The sequence below is a fragment of the Ornithorhynchus anatinus genome, chromosome 4 (assembly GCF_004115215.2).
Source record: "Ornithorhynchus anatinus isolate Pmale09 chromosome 4, mOrnAna1.pri.v4, whole genome shotgun sequence".
Classification (NCBI taxonomy): domain Eukaryota; kingdom Metazoa; phylum Chordata; class Mammalia; order Monotremata; family Ornithorhynchidae; genus Ornithorhynchus; species Ornithorhynchus anatinus.
The window spans coordinates 60,422,726-60,443,566 of NC_041731.1; the positions used below are offsets into that span (position 1 = coordinate 60,422,726).

Genomic DNA, 20,841 nt, shown 5'->3' on the forward strand with positions numbered 1-20,841 from the left:
AAATCTCTTGAGGTGCTGGAAGCTATGGGAGAATTGAAGCAGGGGCTGGATGAGGTGAGACCGGAGAGGAGCAGGGAGATCTCACCTGATGGTTTCATTTTATTGATAAAGTACATGGTAAAGTCATTACGGGCAAGTAATGGGGAGGTGAGGGGATGGGGCTTTAAGGAGGGAGTTAAAATCTGAAACAGCTGATGTAGGCAACCAGCATGGAAGCCAGTAAGGATAAAGAATTATTGTCGTCAGGTGGAGGAGAAGACAGAGATAAAGCAGGTGAGGATCCAACTGATAGGTTTAAGATGGAGGAGGTCAGCTTAGTGTCTGGATTTTTGTTAGTACGAATCCACTGCTTGTGCCCAAGAACAGAGGAAACGTAATGTGGAGGTAATTCAGGACTGTGGCTTAGTGATATGAGATTCACAGAGGGACGGGGAGTGAGAGAGTGGAGTTCAGTGTTCAGGGTGTGGATTTGTGTGTGAAGAGAAGGTAGGTAGGATACAGAGACCAAATGGGGCATGGTGGCTTTAGAAAATTGGAGGGGGTTAAAAGATTGGAAGTCTCTGTGGAGAATCAGGAGAGATTATTTTCAGTGAGAGGGTGTGCAGGAAAGAAGGCAGCTTGAGGAGGTTGTAGTTGGATAGAGTGATGTAAGAGTTTGTAAGCTTAGAGACTGTACAGTGAGTAGAGGTGTGTATCCAAGTTGGTAAATGGGGAGGTGGGGAGAAGCAGAAGATCATTGGAACTGATGAGTGAGAGGAAGTAGGCAGTGGAAAAGTCATCAAGAATATCCACATGGATAACGAAGTCCCTGAGGATGAATGTAGAGATGTATAAAGAGAAGGAAACTGAGAAAGAGATTGAAAGGGTTCAGAAATGGGAGGAGGGGCCTGGGGGAACGATATGATACTGTGACTAGTGGCTGGTAGAGGCAGATAATATGGACTTCCAAGATTTCTCAGTCATGATTCCTCTTCAACTCCAAACCCAAGCCTGTGCCCCTCATGCCCTCCAGTGCCGCTGAACTAATGGTGATGGATAATGCTTCCCCAGAATAAGGGGCCTCCTCTTTGTGCACAATGCAGAGGTGAACTCTTCCTCCCTAGAAGTTTGTACACCACCTCTGAGGGAAGGGCAAGGAGCTGGGAATGCCACCCAACCTGCTTCTATTGCCAACTTGGCTTTTCCATTCCAACTTCTCCCCAATGTGTCACAGAGATGAGGACCAAGGAGCTGTAGAGCCAGCTCGCATCCCAAACAGCTGTTCTGGGGATATCCGTTTCAGGGGGAGACCAGGAAGGGTCTCCTTCTAGGGGAGGAAAAGTGTAAGGGGTGGATGAAAACTGTATTCCCTCTGCAACTCTTGAAGTATTCCTGGGCAAGTCCTCATGTTCCCTCCCCAGGTTTAGGTTGTGCTTGGTGGTGGTCCTGCTCAGAATTTAAGGGCAGGGCTGGAGATGGAGTCAAAGAAAAGTTTCTGGGCCCTGCAGATCAGAACACCTTTGCCCTCCTTTTCCTTATTCCACATCTGGCTCCATCAGTGTCAAAACTATTAATCATCACTACTCGTTAATGGTGACAAATATTACAAGAGGAAACAGTGCTCTTTCCACTCTGTTTTCCAAGCTTCTTATTATGTGGGTATTCAGATGCTTACTATATGTCAAATACTGTTCTAAGCGCCGGGGTAGATACGACTTAATCAGGTCAGATGGAATCCCTGAATCACATGGAGTTCACAGTCTAAATAGGAGGGAGAACAGGTTTTGAATTCCCATTTTACAGATAAGGAAACTGAGGCACAGAGAAGTTAAGTGAACCTGCCCAGGTCACACAACAGGGAAGTGACAGGCCTGGAGTTAGAATCCCATGCCCCAGGCTCTTTCCATGCCATTCCTTAAATGTTAATGAGATGTACATCACCTTGGTTCTATTTATTGCTATTGTTTTAATGAGATGTACATCCCCTTGATTCTATTTATTGCTATTGTTTTTGTCTGTCTCCCCCGATTAGACTGTAATGGGCAGGGACTGTGTTGTTGGTTTGTACATTCCAAGCACTTAGTACAGTGCTCTGCACATAGTAAGTGCTCAATAAATACTATTGAACGATTGAATGGATGAATTCCTTTATGCTTGCTTGCTTGCTTCCTTGGAGCACTAACATTTAAGCAGAAGCAAAGTATCTAAATTCAAAAATGTGGGAATGAGATTGTGATGGGCCATGAAATATAGTCTCCCCTAGGGGAGATAATTAGCAAAACAATTATTCCAGTGGTTGTCCATTCACCTCCGCATCAAACAGAAACTCCTCACCAGAGACTTTAAAACACTTACCAACTTTGCCCTCTGCTTCCTTACCTCCCTGATTTCCTACTACAACCCAGCTTGCACACTTTGCTCCTTTAATGTCAGCCTACTTACTCTACCTTGATCTCTTCTATCTCTCCCCGACCTCTACCCTGCATCCTGCCTCTTCCCTGGAACTCCTTCCCTCTTCATATCTGACAGATGATCACTCACCCTATCTCCAAAGCCTTTTAAAAAAAAACACCCCTCCTCCAAGAGGTCTTCCTAAGCCCTCATTTCCCTTTTTTTTCCACTCCCTCTCATTCCTGAGTCTTCCTTGAACTTGGATTTGCACCTTTTATTCAGCCCCAAAGCACTTATGTACATAACTATAATTTGTTTACATTAATGTCTGTCTCTCTTTCTAGACTGTAAGCTCTCTGTGGGCAGGGAACGTGTCTACCAACTCTGTTATATTGTATTTTCCCAAGCACTTAGTACGGTGTTCTGCACCCAGTAAGCGCTCAATAAATGCAATTGATTGACTGAGCCATGGATCTGCCTCTGACTACTGGCTTTTATTCTCCCTTTGGCAGATATATGCATTGCGACGGCGATTTCTCTTCTGATGATCTTGATCTGCGCAATGGCCACTTACGGAGCATACAAGGTAAACCACTGGACCAGAAGATGCTGGTCCACTCCCCACCTCTCAATCATCCTGTTCATCAAAATGTCTACCTTGAGGGTGAGGCCGGCTTCAGCCAGTAAGCAAAATAGGCAACAGCCTCACTGTATGATGTCGGGGGGAGGGGAGGACTGGGGAGAAAACACCTGAGAAGACTGTTGAAACCCCCCACCCACCTCGGCCTCGCCAACCTAGAGAATTTCACCCAGGGTACTCCACCCACTTTGCTCCAGAACCATTGCATTCACCCTCTAGGTCCCTATTAGCCAGTGATATTTATTGAGCCCTTATTGTGTGCAGAGCACTGTACTAAGCACTAGGGGAGGGAAATAATAATGGTATTTGTTAAGCGCTTACTATGTGCCAAGCATTGTTCTAAGCACTGCAGTAGTTACAAGCTAATGAGGTGGTCCCACGTGGGACTCAGTCGTAAACCCAGATGAGGTAACTGAGGCACAGAGAAGTGAAGTGACTTTTGCCCAGTGTCACACAGGAGACAAGTGGCGGAGCCTGGATTAGAACCCACGTCCTCTGGCTCCCAAGCCGGGGCTCTTTCCACTAAGCCACACTGCTTCTCTACAATAGAGTTGATTGACATGATCGCTGCCCTTGAGGAGCCATTTCCCTGTTTTGTGAGAGGGTCTGAAGGTTGTTGAGGAAGTACTCAGGGGAGCTTTCAAAATGATTTCCATTAAAAACTGTCTTGCTGAAACCAAGATGTCGCTGAGGAAGCTAAAGTCTGCCCTCCTGAAATGGGCAAATTTCATCTGCTGCCAGGCTTATTTTATTTTTTTTTTTTTGTGAGTTATTGTCCTTAGCAAACTGAACAAGAAATTGTGATTTTCGTCTCCTTCCTTCCTAGTAATAATTAATAATAATTGTGGTTCTTAAATGCTTACTCTGTGCCAGGCACTGTATTATGTACTGGGGCGGATACAAGCAAATTGAGCTGGGCACAGTCTCTGTTTCACGTGGAACTCACCGTCTCAATTCCCATTTTACAGATGAGGGATCTGAGGCCCAGAGAAGTGAAATGACTTGTGCAAGGTCACATAGCAGACAAGTGGCGGAGCTGGAATTAGAACCCATGACTGCCAGACCCCTGCTCTCCCTACTAGGCCATTCCTATCATGAGCACACTACCTTTGCTAAATTCTCTAACAGAAAGATTTAGGATTTTTCAGTGATGTATGAATCTGTCTTAACCCTGCACTTTTGTCTGTGTTTTTTCCTTTAATACTTAGCAACACGCTGCCTGGATCGTCCCATTCTTCTGTTACCAGATCTTTGATTTTGCTCTCAACACCTTGGTAGCAATCAGTGTACTTGTTTATCCCAACACAATTCAAGAGTATATTCGACAGCTGGTATGTACTTCCTGGGGCCAAACTTTCATTTCCTGAGGGTGACTCTTTTTTTAATGTTGGTATTTAAGTGCTTACTATGTGCCAGGCACTGTAATAATAATAATAATGTTGGTATTTGTTAAGCGCTTACTATGTGCAGAGCACTGTTCTAAGCGCTGGGGTAGATACAGGGTAATCAGATTGTTCCACATGAGGCTCACAGTCTTCATCCCCATTTTACAGATGAGGGAACTGAGGCACAGAGAAGTGAAGTGACTTGTCCACAGTCACACAGCTGCCAAGTAGCAGAGCTGGGATTCGAACCCATGACCTCTGACTCCCAAGCCCGTGCTCTTTCCACTGAGCCACGCTGCTTCTAGTGAGCTCTGGGGTAGATCCAAGATAATCAGGTTGAACTCATTCCCCGTCCCACAAGAGGCTCACAGTTTTAATCCCCATTTTTCAGATGAGGTCATTGAGACACAGAGAAGTTGTGACTTGCCCAATGTCACACAGGAGACAAGTGGCAGAGCTGGAATTAGAACCCAGGTCCTCTGACTCCCAGGCCTGTGCTCTTTCCACTAGGCCACGCTGCTTCTATATCTACGCTAGGCATGATTCTAGAAATTTAGTGAATTAGGGGCTTGGTAGTTGAACACCACAGCTGCTATTCTCACTTTAAGAGCCCCAAATTAATGTTTTTCTTAAATATTTTGGTTTCCCAGAAGCATTCTTAAAGGGTTAGCTCTCATGAGCACTATTTACATAGAGAGAAACTTTGTATTTTGGAATTAGGTTTGGGAAAACATGACATTGTAAGAACTTGAAGATAATGAGGTTGCGATGCTCAACGCTGTACAAATGGTATTAAATCATCAGGCAGATCTCTCATTACCCAACTATGTGAAATGTGGAGAGGGTAGAGAAATTGTCAAGCTTAATGGAAAATGAATGAGAAAAAATTTATGGGATATGTAATATTCATTCAATAGTATTTACTGAGTGCTTACTATGTGCAGAGCACTGTACTAAGCGCTTGGTTGGGGTCCCCATATAATATGAGCTTTGAATCCTGGCTCTGCCACCTATCTGCTGTGAGACCTTGGACAAGTCACTTCACTGGGCCTCCGTCACCTCATCTGGAAAATGGAGGGTGCAACTGTGAGCCCCATGTGGGCTGGGGACTGTGTCCAACCCAATTTGCTTGTATCCACCCCAGCACTTAATGCAGTGCCTGACACTTAGTAAGTGCTTAATAAATGCCATTATTATCATTATTATGTTGAGGGCAGATTCATGAAAAAGGCCAAGGTGACATGATTCCAATCTAGTGCTCTAATCTAATGATTCAGTAAGCACTCAATAAATACTGTTTATTGATCGATCTAATGATTAGAGCAGTCAATAAATGGTATTTATTCAGTGCTTAGTGAATGCAGAGCACTGTACTAAGCGCTTGGGAGAGTACAACTTTATTGGTAGATATGATCCTTGCCATCAAGTTGTTTACCATCTAGCGGGAGAGCAGACATTAAAGCACTAAATTATAAGACTAAGTACGTACGGGCCGTGGGGCTGGGGATGGGGGGTTATCCCAGTGCTTAAGGGTCTGTCCAAGTGCAGACCCAAGGACATAAGTACAGTCCACCCTGTCTTCTGTGAGCAAGCTAGTGATTGCTCTCAAGGGTCGTGCCAATATTTAAGAAATTAAAGCAATCTTTCTGGGGCAGCATTTTTCTGGAAGGGTTGGCTTAGAGATGGGCCTTAATTTACTATTATCCTCTCTGAGGGACTTAAGAGCGTGCGCATTTAAGTAAGGACAAAGGAAGGCCATCAAAGTCAATTTTAAGTTATACTTCACATAAACCCACAAGTTAGTGTATATTTTCATTTGAACGAATACATACACTAGAGGTCCAGTGGGAAATAATATTGCATTATAATATTGATGGTTTTTAAGCGCTTACTATATGTGAAGCACTGTTCTAAGTCTTCGGGGGGGGAATACAAGGTGATCAGGTTGTCCCACGTTGGGCTCACAGTCTTAATCCCCACTTTACAGATGAGGTCACTGAGGCACAGAGAAGTGAAGTGACTTGCCCAAAGTCACACAGCTGACAAGTGGTAGATCTGGGATTAGAACCCATGACCTCTGACTCCCAAGCCCGGGCTCTTTCCACTGAGCCACGCCGCTTCTCTAAAATCGTGGCGATGCCGGGGATAAAACCCAGGGCCTCATACATGCAAAGCATGCGCTCTCCCACTGAGCTATATCCCATCCATGATGGAGTTTAGTTTATCAATGCATGAAAAGGTTATAGGGAAATTATAGCCCAATTACCTACTGACAGCCACAAATTTGGCCTTTTGAAATAAATTTCTAAGCACGCTCGTGTGTGTGAAAGCATCATATCTGTTTGAACCTTCTGCCAGGTTTTATCTCCTTCTTGGTAGGTTAAGAAAGGAAAGTCAGGCAATAAACACTCATCAGGTGATCTCGAAGGGATGATTAAGTCTAAAGGGCAGATCTGCCATAAAGCAGTGTCCCAGAGAATATCCCGTTCACAAAAAAATCTCATAGTGCAGCGCTCTGCAATAAAGGCCTATAAATACTGTTCCTACTGTATGCTCATGTTGCCTCCAACTCATCACACATCCACAAAACTATTTTTTCTGACACCTCATCCCCTTGCAGCCTACAGGATGTGAGTTCTCAGAAGAATTCCACACAGGGGTCTATTCAAAACATCAGTCTTCTAGAATATAAGCTTGCTGTGGGCATGGAATGTGTCTGTTTATTATTGTATTGTACTCTCCCAAGTGCTTAGTACCGTGCTCTGCATACAGTAAGCATTTGATAAATACAATTGAATAATGAGAATATATATAATGGTAGAGCTAACTGTTTAAACTAGAAGAACATGGTTCAAATCCCCTGAAGTTATAGGTGATACTTTATATACAAGATACTGCCCTCCCTGCTATTAGCAACCGCATATTTACGCAGTTCATTAATAGGCTTTTCAGAAATGTCCTAATTTAAAATGCCCAGAATGTTGGTCAGTTCTGAATATTTAAGAAACCTGTTTGAGGTTTTTGCTGAAAACATGTAGGCTGTCAGGGAAATCCATTTAAAAGGTGTTTCAGTGAGGTAGGACAGTAGTGACACAGTGAATTTAATACTGTTTTCTAAGGAGGTGTGAACCTGCACGTTGCCTGTATTTGAAATCGTACCCAAACTTTAGGATTGTCCAGCTGCAATGTAGTTTATAAGCTAACCTTGTTAGACAGCTGTATTTGATTACAAAATGTTGGGTTTATCCACCCAGCCAAATTCTAGCCTCGCAACACACATCACACCTTGTATAACCATTTTCAGGCATGGATTTCTAATAACTAATCTCCTTTTCACTGCAGAAGTTTCCACCATGAAGGCAGCCAAACTTTTGTTTTAAATATTTAATATACAGCCCTTTTATAGGGTCTGCTTGGAAGAGTAAAACCTGATTAGAGACAGGATTTATTTGTGTCTCTTCACTCTCATGCACATTTGGCTCTTATGTGCCAGAAAGTGTTTCTATTTTCAGGATTTATCTTTTTTTTTTTTTTCCTATTTGACTATTCTTAGGAGCTTCTTTAGCTCTCTCAGTTAACTGAGACCACTCTTCCTGTTTTTGTTTGCCTGTCAAGCCAGGCTGAAAGGCATTTAAAAAGAACAGCTGGTCATTAGAGCCCTGCTCTGATTATCTCATCTGTCCGTTCTCTCCCCCCTTCCCATCCCATATCTTCCCCCACCCCCAGTGCCCTGGACACCCTTCAGAGCTGAAAGGACACTTGCATTCTTCTGATCCATGTCAAGCCCAGCCTGGCATATTTGATCAATCAATAAATCAGTGGATTTATTGAGCAGCTACTGTGTGCAGAGCACTGAACTTGGGAGAGGACAATATAACAGACACGTTCCCTGCCCACAGTGAGTTTACAGTCTAGAGGGGGAGATGGATATTAATAGAAATAAATTACCAATATGTACATAAGTGCTGTGGTACTGAGGGTGGGGTATTGTTTGAAGTATTTCAGCGTGGCTCAGGGGAAAGAGCCCGGGCTTGGGAGTCAGAGGTCACGGGTTCGAATTCTGGCTCCGCCACTTAGCTGTGTGACTTTGGGCAAGTCGCTTCACTTCTCTGGGCCTCAGTTACCTCATCTGTAAAATGAGGCTTAAAACTGTGAGTCCCACGTGGGACAACCTGATCACCCTGTATCTACCCCAGAGCTTAGAACAGTGCTCTGCACATAATAAGTGCTGAACATATACCAACATTATTAAGTATTTGAACTAGAGATTCTTCAGCGACACGTGCTGGTTGAGCAGATAGAGCAATGAACCAAAGAACGAGCTCACTGTGGGCAGGGATAGTCACTGTTTATTGTTGAATTGTACTTTCCCAAGCGCTTAGTACAGTGCTCTGCCCACAGTAAGCACTTAATAAATATGACTGAATGAATGAATGAAAAGCACATTTTCAGTCGTATCTCTTTGTCATTCGTTTGAGAGAACTAAGTCGAGTCTTAAGGACTTGCTATTCCCACTGACCCTCAGCCCCACAGCACTTATGTATATATCTGTAATTTATTTATGCACGTTAATGTCTGTCTCCCCCTCTAAACTATAAGCTCCTCGTGGGCTGGGATCATGTCTGCCAGCTCTGTTGTATTGTACTCTCTCAAGTACAGTGCTCCAGATTGATTGATCAAATATGCCAAATTCAGGGCTCCCAAGAAAGGTTCCCAGCACCTGTATGTTGTCTTTATAGTCAATATCCACATTAGTTCTTTAATATACATTTCCTCAGCATTCCCAACCCCCTCTCATAAATCACCAGCAACAGTTGTTGAGCCAAATGACACTTGGGGATAATCTCCCAGAGGGCAAGAACCACATCTCTTATCTGGTTGTACTCTCCCAAGTGCACACAGTAGGTACTCTGTGGGAAGCAGTGTGGTCTAAAGGATAGAGCGTGGGCGTGGAAGTCAGAAGGACCTGACTTCTAATCCCAGCTCCACCACTTGTCTGTTGCGTGACCTTGGGAAAGTCACTTGACTTCCTCTGTGCATCAGTTACCCTTGTCTGTAAAATGGGGATTAAGACTGTGAGCCCCTTGCGGGACAGCAACTATGTCCAGCCCAATTTACTTGCAGCAATAATAATAATAATGTTGGTATTTGTTAAGCACTTACTATGTGCCGAGCACTGTTCTAAGCACTGGGGTAGATACGAGGTAATCGGGCTGTTCCCTGTAGGGCTCACAGTCTTCATCCCCATTTTACAGATGAGGTAACTGAAGCTCAGAGAAGTGAAGCGACTTGCCCAAAGTCACACAGCTAACAAGTAGCAGAGCCGGGATTAGAACCACATGCCTCCTGGCTCCCAGCCCCATGCTCTTTCCACTGAGCCACGTATCCACTCCAACACTTAGTAGAGTGCCAGGCACATAATAAGCACTTCACAAATACCACAGTGATTATGATTCAATACATAATCTCTGAAAAGTAGTAGAAGTTTACCGGGATTTCTCCTAGCCCTCTTACACTCAGTGAAATTGGGGTCTAGCCAGTCCAGCAGCAACCTAATGGGAATTGAACACTGAAGTTGATTTTCAGAAGATCAAAGACTCTGGAGAGATTCTCAGATTCATTTAGGCTAATTTTTTCCTGGTTCCTTGCAAGACCGTGAGACCACTGCTTCTATAATTAGTGTCAGTTCTTTGATTCCAAACAATGTTGAATGCCAGTAAATGAACATGGACAGCACAGTGTCTCTAAAGGCCATTTGGACTGCTGAAAATAAACCCTGAGTGTAGCAGTGAATTGAGATAATTGCAATCTCACTGCTTTAGGGCTTTTCTATTAACGTCTGTCTCTCCCCTAGACTGTAAGCTCCTTGAGGGCAGGGAATGTGTCTTTCAACTTTGTTGTATTATGCCATCCCAAGTGCTTAGTACAGTGTTCTGCACACAGTGAGTGTTCAAAACATACCATTAATTGATTTTGCTAATGAGGAGCCACTGGGATTGAGTTACCTTGAACATCTGAGGCCTCATCATCATAATAACTGGTATATGTTAAGCTCTTCCTATGTGCCAGGAACTGTACTAAGCACTGGGATATCCAATGCAAGATAATTGCATTGGACCCAGCCTCTGTCCCACATGGGGCTCACAGTCTCGATCCCCATTTTACAGATGACATAACTGAGGCACAGAGAAGTGAAATGACTTGCGTGCGGTCAGAAGAAGCAGAGAGGCTTAATAGAAAGAGCACAGGCTTGGGACTCTTGAGGTCGTGGCTTCTAATCCTTCCTCTGCCACTTGTTTGCTGTGTGACCTTGGGCAAGTGACTTCACTTCTCTGTGCCTCACTCACCTCATCTGTAAAATGGGGATTAAGACTGTGAGCCCCACGTGGGACAACCTGACTACCTCATATCTACCCCAGAGGTTGGATTGGTGCTGGGTACATAGTAAGCGTTTAACAAATACCATAATTATTATTATTAAGGTCACCCAGCAGACATGTGGCAGAGCCAGGAATAGAACCCAGGTCCTGATTACCAGGACCACACTCTAGCCACTAGACCACGCTGCTCATCACCCACTCCAAGAGGGCCACCTGCTATCTTAGCTCTGAAATTCCTCTCTCCTCACCTGATTAAAGTGGAGAAGCAGAGAGGAAGTGTGGTTTTCAAAACTTTGAGCAAGTTAATGACTTACTGACTTTGTTGGAGTGGGGAAGAAAGGGAGAGAGGGGTTAATAATAATAATGATGGTATTTGTTAAGCGCTTACTATGTACAGAGCACTGTTCTAAGTGCTGGGGTGGATACAGGATAATCAGATTGTCCCACGGGGGGCTCACATTTTTTAATCCTCATTTTTTATAGATGAGGTAACTGAGGCACAGAGAAGTTAAGTGACTAGCCCAAGGTCACACAGCAGACACGTGGCAGACCGGGGATTAGAACCCACGACCTCTGACTCCGAAGCCTGTGCTCTTTCCACTAAGCCACGCTGCTTGCCCTGAGAAATCTTGTTGTGCAATGCTTGTTTAACTTTCAAATTATTAATTGTTTTTTGTTGTCATCTACTCATCCCTTCACTGTGAACTCCTTGAAATCAGGAACAGTTTTTTATTCAATTTGTCAATCGAATGGTATTTATTGAGCATTTACTGTGAACAGAACACTGACTAAGCAACTGGGAGAGTTCAGTACAATAGTGTTGGTTGTCATATTTCCTGTCCTCAAGAAGCTTACAGTCTAGAGGAAGTTTACACTTAGCTTTATGTTAGACACATTGTAGATAATCAATATTTGGGATGATGATCATGCCCAGGGATTGCAAGGTACTGGGGGCAGGAACTCTTGGGTTGCAAACCTGTATTTTCTGATGAATTTTACAGAATATAGGTACAAAAGTACTGACCCATTATGATTTCTATTATTCCACCTTCACCACCTGTCTGCTGTGTGACCCTGGGCAAGTCACTTAAATTCTCTGTGCCTCAGTTACCTCATCTGTAAAATGGGGATCGAGACTGTGAGCCACATGTGGGACAGGGACTGTGTCCAATCCGATTTGACTGTATCCACCCTAGCACTCAGTAAGGTGCCTGGAACACTTAACAAACACTATAATTAGTATTATCATTATTATCTGACAAATTGTAAAAGCCCCTGAAAAACAGAACCTCTTTTCAACTGGGAGAGTATAATGAAATTGGGAGACAAAATCCCTGTCCTCAAAGAGTTTACAACGTGATTACATCTGTCTATAAACTTGAAATTTTAGGTGGCACAGGATGTGGCTTCCTTTCTTCAACAAATATGACACCCATCACATGGAATAGGAGGTATCTCGACCGTAAGCCCGTCAGAGGGCAGGGACTGTCTCTATCTGTTGCCGATTTGTCTATTCCAAGCGCTTAGTACAGTGCTCTGCACATAGTAAGCGCTCAATAAATACTACTGAATGAATGCTCACCTGAACCCTTAATAAATATGATTTGATGAGGAAGAAAAGAAGAGAGGACATAGTCAACCCTTTGGAGAATAGATCGTGCACATTCTGTGGTCTCCTGCCCAGTTAATTTAATTGATTTTAGCAAAGTTAATGGAGGGTGTGGGGATCAGGCAGTCTGGCCATGTTTCCATGGTGAAATGTAGCTTTGAAGTCCTATCTCCATTAATCAGCATGGCAGCCGAATTTGGCCCTTCTCAGACAAGGGTCAAAAAAAAGAGGTTCTATTCTCCCTGGTGGGTGACTGGCATTTAGTCCGGCCAAGCCAGCGGTTGAATATTCCGGAAAAAGAATGAAACTGCCTTAATTAATAGCCTTTATATCCAAGAGTATGAATTATCTTCTAGAGAAAGGGATCTTCGGTAGTTAGTGTGCCCTGCTAATGTGGCATTTTTTTCCTTTTGCAGCCTGCTAATTTTCCCTACAAGGAAGACATCATGTCAGTGAATGCTACCTGCCTAGTTCTGATCATTCTTCTATTCATCAGCATCGTCCTGGCTTTCAAGGTAAAATTAGAGACTTTTGTGTGGGCGTATATATTTTACCATCTAGATATTAGTTTCCAGAAAATTCTCCTTATGCCTTCCTCTACATAACACTTGGATTTTAAAGAGGCAATGAGGAAGGCTGATGGATCTTTGTGAAAATTCCCTCGGCTGATCTTGCCTTGAAAATAAGCGAGGTGGGGCAGAATTCCATGTAAGCTGGATTTCTTCCTCCAGAATTGCAGGGTCTGTTCTAGCTCAGCCAGTACAATGCCCAGATTCTATCGTCAGTGGACCCGATTAATTTGTGCTGAAGTGAATTATCACCATGGCATCATAACTCGAGTCCTAATAGTAATAATAATGAAGGTATTTGTTAAGCACTTAATATGTGCCAAGCACTGTACTAAGTGGTTGGGGTGGGTTCAAGATAATCAAGTTGGACACAGCCCCTGGCCCACATGGGTCTCACACTCTCAATCTCCATTTTACAGATGAGGTAACGGAGGTACAGGGAATTGAAGTGACTTCCCCAAGGTCACCCAACAAAGAAGTAGCAGATCTGGAATTAGAACCCATGACCTTTGGACTCCCAGGCCCGTGCTCTATCCGTTTCGCCATGCAGGAGGAGTCCTGAAACAGGGGAGCGGGAAAGATGATAGTTGAGGTTCCTTGACCCTCTATAGGGTCCAAGTTGAAAGCCTTGGGAAGTGAGGAGAAGATTTAAATTCTAGCTGGTGGGCGACAGCACGTGTACCTCGGTGTAGCGCAGGCATGACTGAGCAAGACGTTTTTGTGAAAAAGCACCTGCCCCCGCCTCCCTTGTATGTACTCGGAATTGTAGCCAAGATGGAAAAGATGGAACACAGGAAAAGGAATGAGTGTGTCAAGACCCGGGAAAGAAGCTCAGTGTGTGACTCCAGATGGCAAACTCATTGTGGGCAGGGAACGTCCCTACTAATTTGGTCATATTGTGCTCTCCCACGCACTTAGAGAAGCAGCGTTGCCTAGTGGATAGAACATGGACATAGGAGCCAGAAGGACCTGGATTCTAATCCCAGCTCCGCCAGTTGTCTGCTGCGTGACCTTGGTCAAGCAGCGTGGCTTAGCGGAAAGAGTATAGACTTGGGAGTCAGAGGTCTTGGGTTCTAATCCCTGCTCCGCTGCTTGTCAGCTGTATGACTTCGGGCAAGTCACTTCGCTTCTCTATGCCTCAGTTAACTCATCTGGATTTGGGGGATTAAGACTGTGAGCCCCACGTGGGACAACCTGATCACTTTGTATGTACCCCAGTGCTTGGCACATAGTAAGCGCTTAACTAATACCATCATTATTATCATTATGTGCCTCATTTTCCTCATCTGTAAAATGGGGATTAAGACTGTAAGTCTCATGCAGGATAGGGACTGTTTCCAACGTGATTAGCTGTATCTACCCTAGTGCTTAGAACAGTGCTTGACACATAGTAAGCACTTAACAAATACCATCATTATTATTATTACAGTGTTCTGCGCACAGTAAGCACTCAATAAATACCATTGATAATGAAGATGATCATGAGGACTGATTTATAGTAAACCCAATTTTCTTGGTACCTTAAAGTCTCTCTAGGAAGGTGGGCCCTTGTGAATAATAATAATCATGGTATTTAAGTGCTTACTATGTGCCAGGCACTGTACTAAGCGCTTGGAGGAGCACTGCCTTTCACATCACCAGTGAAGTAATTTGTTCAGTGCGTTGCTGCCGGCTAGTGGCATTCATTACAACGATGTATTGTGTTCCCCCTCCAGTCTGCGAGTGACTTAGACTTTGGAAGGTTCGAGCATAGTGTTTGGAGACTAACTGTAGCTGCTTCCAGCCATCGAGGTTTGAGATTTCATATCAGGTTTTGAAAGGATTAATGGTCCTGGATATATGGGAAAGTGACTCAGTCTGGAAAATCAATGATATTCACCTGCTCAGCTCATTCGCCTGGAGTTGGCATCGCTACGGGCTCTTAACTTTTCTTTATTCGTGGTCGTTCTGGTAGCGTGTCATTAGCGAGTCTGAATCACCGAAAATATGGTTCTCAGTAATAGTAAAATCCACTTGGGCCTAAAACATTAATGGAATTCCTTGTGTTTGCCGGAGTGTGTGCAGATTTATGGAATCTGCTTAATAAAGAGGAAGTTAGCCAGCATCTACTGCATCACACAATTCATCACCGTACAATACGAGAGCAGAAAATGTAGACTTTGACAAATGGAAACGAAAGGGTAGGCCTCAACTTCTCGGGTGGCGGTGAGCCAGGCAGCCAAATGGTTCACTGGGGAATGATTTTCCCTGACTCTCAGCCTCAGTCCCACTCTCCTCCTCCCCCGTCCCCCAACACACTTTCTTCCTTTTTATGTGCCATAAACCAATGTTTAGGGATTAACTCCCACTTCCTCCTACTTAGTGGGAACCCTGTGTGAGACAGGGACTGAGGCCCGTTTGATTATCATGTTTCCACCCCAGAGCAAGGTAATCAGGGTGGATTCATTCAATCATATTTATTGAGCACTTACTGTTTGCAGATCACTGTACTAAGCAGTTGGGAAAGTACAACATAGCATTAACAGCGATATTCCCTGCCCACAGTGAGTTTACAGTCTGGGGAGGGGGGGAGACGGACATCAATACAAATAAAATAACAGATAGGTACATAAGTGCTTGTGGGGCTGGGAAGGGGGAAGAGCAAAGGGAGCAAGTCAGGGTGATGCAGAAGGGAGTGGAAGAGGAGGAAAAGTGGGGCTTAGCCTGGGAAGGCCTCTTGGAGGAGATGGGCCTTCAATAATAATAATGGTATTTAAGTGCTTACTATGTTCCAAGCACTGTTCTAAGTGCTAATCAGGTTGTCCCACGTGGGGCTCACAGTCTTCATCCCCATTTTACAGATCAGGTAACTTATGTACAGAGAAGTTAAGTGACTTGCCCAGTGTCACATGGCTGATAAGTGGTGGAGCCGGGATTAGAACCCACAACCTCTGACTCCCAAGCCCGTGCTCTTTCCACTAAGCCACGTTGCTTCTCTAGTAAGTCTGTGGAGGCCGGGGCCGGGAAGAGTTCCTGTACCACATGGGTCTCACGTTCTAAGGGATTTAAGGTCCTGACTTTTGTCAGGAAACCGGGGCTGCCGGGCTGAAATATTAACTTGCCCTGACGGAGCGATGTCGTCTTTGTGTAATATCTGAGTGTGGGTGTATGTTGGCTCATACTAATCATAAAGCGTTACCCCACGTACAAGTAATGATACATAAAAGAAGCTATAGACAATGACTGCTACATAATAGAAGTATTAGCATCATCTCATCAGTGGTATTTGAATGTTTACTACGTGCAGAACACTGTACTAAGTATGTAGTAGTTGTAGATTAGTAATTCTCTAGAACGTAAACTCATAGTGGACATGGAATGTGCCCGCTTATTGTTATATTGTACTCTCCCAAGCTCTTAGTACAGTGGTCTGCACACAGAAAGTACTCACTAAATACAACTGACTGACTGACAATACTAGTAATAGTATTTATTAGGACCCATTTTATGAAACCCCTCTCTTCCTTTAGAACTGGACCAAAGGAAGTAATGTGAGGAAACAACAATTTTCATGTGGTGGTGTTAAATTTTGCTTCTGAACCTCTTAAATTTTCCTCCCCAAACCCCATAAGTTAATTTCGAAAGGCCTAAATCTGAAATTGTGCTAAATTTCCATCCCACCAGTGAATTGGAAACTGGCACATAAGGGAGCCCGTTGTGAACCTTTCCAGGCAGGAAAAGTGTTTGCTTGTAGAAAGCTCAGATGAAGTTTTATTGAAGGTCACTTATACCTCCAAAAAGCCTTGTTAAATCAGCCCACTGATTGAGTTTGGAGCCACAGGAATAGAATTGTCTTCAGGTTTTCCTGGCGAGGGAAAGCTTCATTTTTGAGGATTCAAAGTGGGCCCTCATCTGAAAGGGAAATAAAGAGGCCATGGATTGGGATAGTCACATAAAACAAAAGCTAAATAATAGGGGCCACGCTCAGGTTTATTTTTAGCATAGAAAGAGATTTTGAAGAGAAACCAAGAACAAAGTGACCAGATGGATTTTGTGATTGGAAATCTCACTATCTGGGGGCTCAGACAGACAACACAAACTATTTTGAAAATATATGCTCTGTCTTTGATTTACTCTAATATTGAAAACCATTAAATTTGTATCTTTTTCATATTTATTGAGCGCATATCCTGTTTAGGATACTGTACTAAGCTCTTGGAAGGGTAGACTGCAGGGCTTTTGAAGGTTCTTTATCAAACACCCTTCCCTGTCCCATATATTCATCTCTCAAGCCAAGACATTCATTGCTCAGGCTAATCTCCCTACTGGGATGCTTTGTCTCCCCTTCTTCAGCAAACCTCCCTCCCTCCCTCCCTCCCTCCCTCCCTCCCTCCCTCCCTTCCTCTCTCTCTTCCTCTCTCTCTCCCTCCCTCCCTCCCTCCCTTCCTCTTTTCCTCCCTTCCTTCCTCTTAGCAGAAAGAGCACAGGCTTGGGAGTCAGAGGTCGTGGGTCTAATCCTGCTCCACCACTTGTCAGCTGAGTAACTTTTGGCAAGTCACTTAACTTCTCTGTGCCTCAGTTACCTCATCTGTAAAATGAGGATTAAGACTGTGAGCCCCATGTGGGACAAACTGACTACCTTGTATCTACCCCAGAGCTTAGAACAGTGCTCGGCACATAACGGTTAACAAATACCAACAGTATTATTATTATCATTATTATTATGTTCCAGGCACTGAACTAAGCTCTGGGATAGATACAAGGTATTCAGGTTGGACAGTTCATGTCCCATGTGGAAATCACAGTCTTAATCCTCCTTTTTCAGAGGAGATAACTGAGGCACCAAGGTATTAAGTGACTTGCCCAAGGTCACACGGCAGAGGAGCTGGGATTAGAACCCAGTTCCCCTGACTCCCAGACCCGTGTTCTTTCCAGTAGACCATGCAGCTCCAATTCGACTAAAGACCCACCACTTCCCGGAGACCACTCCGGATTACTTCTATCCTCCTGACCAATCCAGCTCTTCTCCTCTCTCGCAAACCTTGTCTGACTTCCTAAATTTTAATGCCAGTTATTTGCCCTCACTTAACTTTTTATGTTCTACACCTCAGTTGCCTGTGATTGTTTTGCAAATTTGGGGGTATTATTAGTGATATTTGTTAAATATTTACTATTTAACAAGCCCTTTTCTAAGCCCTGAAGTAGATGCCAAACAATAAGATCAGACACAGACCTGTCCCACAAGGGGTTCAGTCTAATGGGACAGGAGGACAGAGAACTAAGAGTCTAAAAGGGAGGGAGAACTATCTGTGCTAATGTGATTCCCCCTTTAGATGAGGAAACTGCGGCACAGAGAAGTTAAATGTCTTGCCCAGGGTCACCCGGCAGGCAAGTGGCAGAGCTAGGATTAGAACCCAGGCTCTTCTGCCTCCCAACTCTTTTCACCTGACCTTGTTCTATAAGAGCTTACCTTATAAAGGGAGGTTTGCTGAAAAAAAAAAGGAATTGTATTATTGTATGCTTTTGATTTAAGTCGTAGATGGAGGTGTTAAAGTTTTTATTCATATTTGGATTTTGCTGATGACTCCCAAATCTACCTCTCCAGCCCTGACCCCTCTCCTCCTTTGCCATCTTGCATTTCCTCCTCCCTTCAGGACATCTCACTTGGTTGTTCCAGCAACACCTCAAACTTAACGTGTCCGAAACAGAACTCCTCATCTTCCCACTCAAAGCCATTCTTCCGCCTGACTTTCTTATTACTGTAGAGAGTAGCACCATCCTCCCTCCCTCACAAGCTTGCTACAGTGCTCTGCACAAAGTAAGCACTTGATAAATGCCGTTGATTGATTGCCCGCAACCTAGCCTCAATTCATCTTTCTCATTCAACCCCTATATTCAATCTGTCACCGACTCCGGTCAATCTACCTTTACAACATCCCTAGAATCCTCTCCTTCTCCATCCAAATGGTTACCATATTGATCCAAGCACTTGTATCCTGTTTCAACTACTATATAAGCCTCCTCGGTGACCTTCCTGCCTCCAGACGTTTCCCCACTCTAGTCCATGCTTCACTCTGCACATAGTGAGTGCTCAAGAAATACCACTGTTTGATTCACTCTGCTACCTGTGCTGTTTTTCTGAAAAATCATCCTACACATGTCTCTCCATTCTTCAAAAAAACTCGAATTGCCCATCTTTCTCCGCATCAAGGAGAAATTCTTCATCATCCGCTTTAAAGAACCCAACCAGCCCTCTCTCCTACTATAACCCCACCCAAATACCTCGCTCCTCTAACCTACTTACTGTGCTTTAATCTCATCTCTCTTGACGTTATCCCCTTGCTCACGCTGCCCCTCCTTCCTGGAACTCCTTCCCTTTTCATATATGACAGACCACCACTCTCCCCATCTTTAAAGCCCTACTAAAACCCCATCTCTTCCGGGAAGCCTTCCTAGACTAAACCCTCATCCCTCCACCCTGTTCTCTCCCCTAGCACTTTTTGCTATTTGCTGCTTGCCCTCAGAGCACTTATGTATATCTCCTCATCCTCTATTTTCCCTATCTGCCTTACTGTTATTATTATTATCACTACTACTAATAATAAGGTATTTTTAAAATACAGTAGTCCAGACAGAAGCTCATCCTCTAGACCGTAAGCTTGTTATGGGCAGGGAACGAGTCTACCAAGTCTGTCGTATCGTACTCACCCAAGCTCTTAGTACAGAGGCTCCACACACGGTAAGTGCTCAATAAATTGATGAGGTTGAGAGGTTATTGTGTGCTCAGTATGGTTCTAAGGACTGGGGTACATATAAGTTAATCAGGGCGGACATAGTCCTCGTCCCATATATGGGCTCACAGTCTAAGTAGGAGAGAGCTACTCCCGCCTGTAATTTATTTTATTGTCCCTCTCTCCCACTAGATTGAAAGCTCCATGTGAGGAGAAATCATGTCTGCCAGCTGTAGCATATTGTAATCTCTCAAGCACCTAGTATAGGTCTCTGTACACAGTAAGGATGCAATAAACAATCGATCAACGAATGGTATTTATTAGGTCTTACTATGTGCAGAGCACTATACTAAGAATTTGGGAGAGTACAATAAAACAGAAGTAGAAGAAGTGATTCCTGCCCATAATGAGCCTTTGATTTATCAAGCAATCATCTCTGAGCACTATCCCTGTTTTCTCTACTCTTTGGGCGTGCATCTTCGATGGAAGTCTTAGAGAAGATCTTAGAGAAGCAGCGTGGCTCAGTGGGAAGAGTCAGAGGTCATGGGTTCGAATCCCGGATCTGCCCCTTGCCAGCTGTGTGACTGTGGACAAGTCACTTAACTTCTCTGTGCTTCAGTTACCTCATCTGTAATATGGGGACTAAGACTGTGAGCCTCATGTGGGACAACCTGATTACCCTGTTTACCCCAGCGCTTAGAACAGTGCTCTGCACATAGTAAGCGCTTAACAAATACCAACATTATTATTATTATTATTATTATTATTAAGTAACAGGGAAGAGGGGCAGCTTGCATGTGGAAACCCAGCGTGGCCTAGTAGAAAGATCACAGGCCTGGGAGTCAAAGGACCTGGGTTCTAATCCCAACTCCGCCACTTGTCTGCTGTGTGATCTTGGGCAAGTCACTTCACTTCTCTGTGCTTCAGTTCCCTCATCTGTAAAATGGGATGAAGAGTGTGAGCCCCACTGGGACAGGGACTGAATCTGACCCGATTATCTTGTATCTACCCCAGTGCTTGGTACAGTGCTTGACACATAGTGAGCACCTAACAAATGCTATTAGTAGTAGTAGTAGTATTAGGATAACTTCAGATTCCCCCTCGAGGCACGCAGAGCCTTAAGAGGCTGTGTAACTCTCTTGAGCATAGCTTGCCTGGTTCTTCTCTCAGCGGCAAAC

The 20,841-nt window shown here is 44.1% G+C and overlaps 1 protein-coding gene across 1 annotated transcript in view; it reads left to right on the forward strand.

Annotated features, from left to right (window-relative positions):
* LAPTM4B (lysosomal protein transmembrane 4 beta) overlaps positions 1-20,841 on the forward strand; it is an 89,204-nt gene that overhangs the window by 37,294 nt on the left and 31,069 nt on the right. The window contains exons 3-5 of the mRNA XM_029063884.2: positions 2,883-2,956; positions 4,219-4,341; positions 12,801-12,899. Coding sequence (XP_028919717.1) covers positions 2,883-2,956; positions 4,219-4,341; positions 12,801-12,899 — 296 coding nt within the window. The remainder of the gene's footprint in view (positions 1-2,882; positions 2,957-4,218; positions 4,342-12,800; positions 12,900-20,841) is intronic.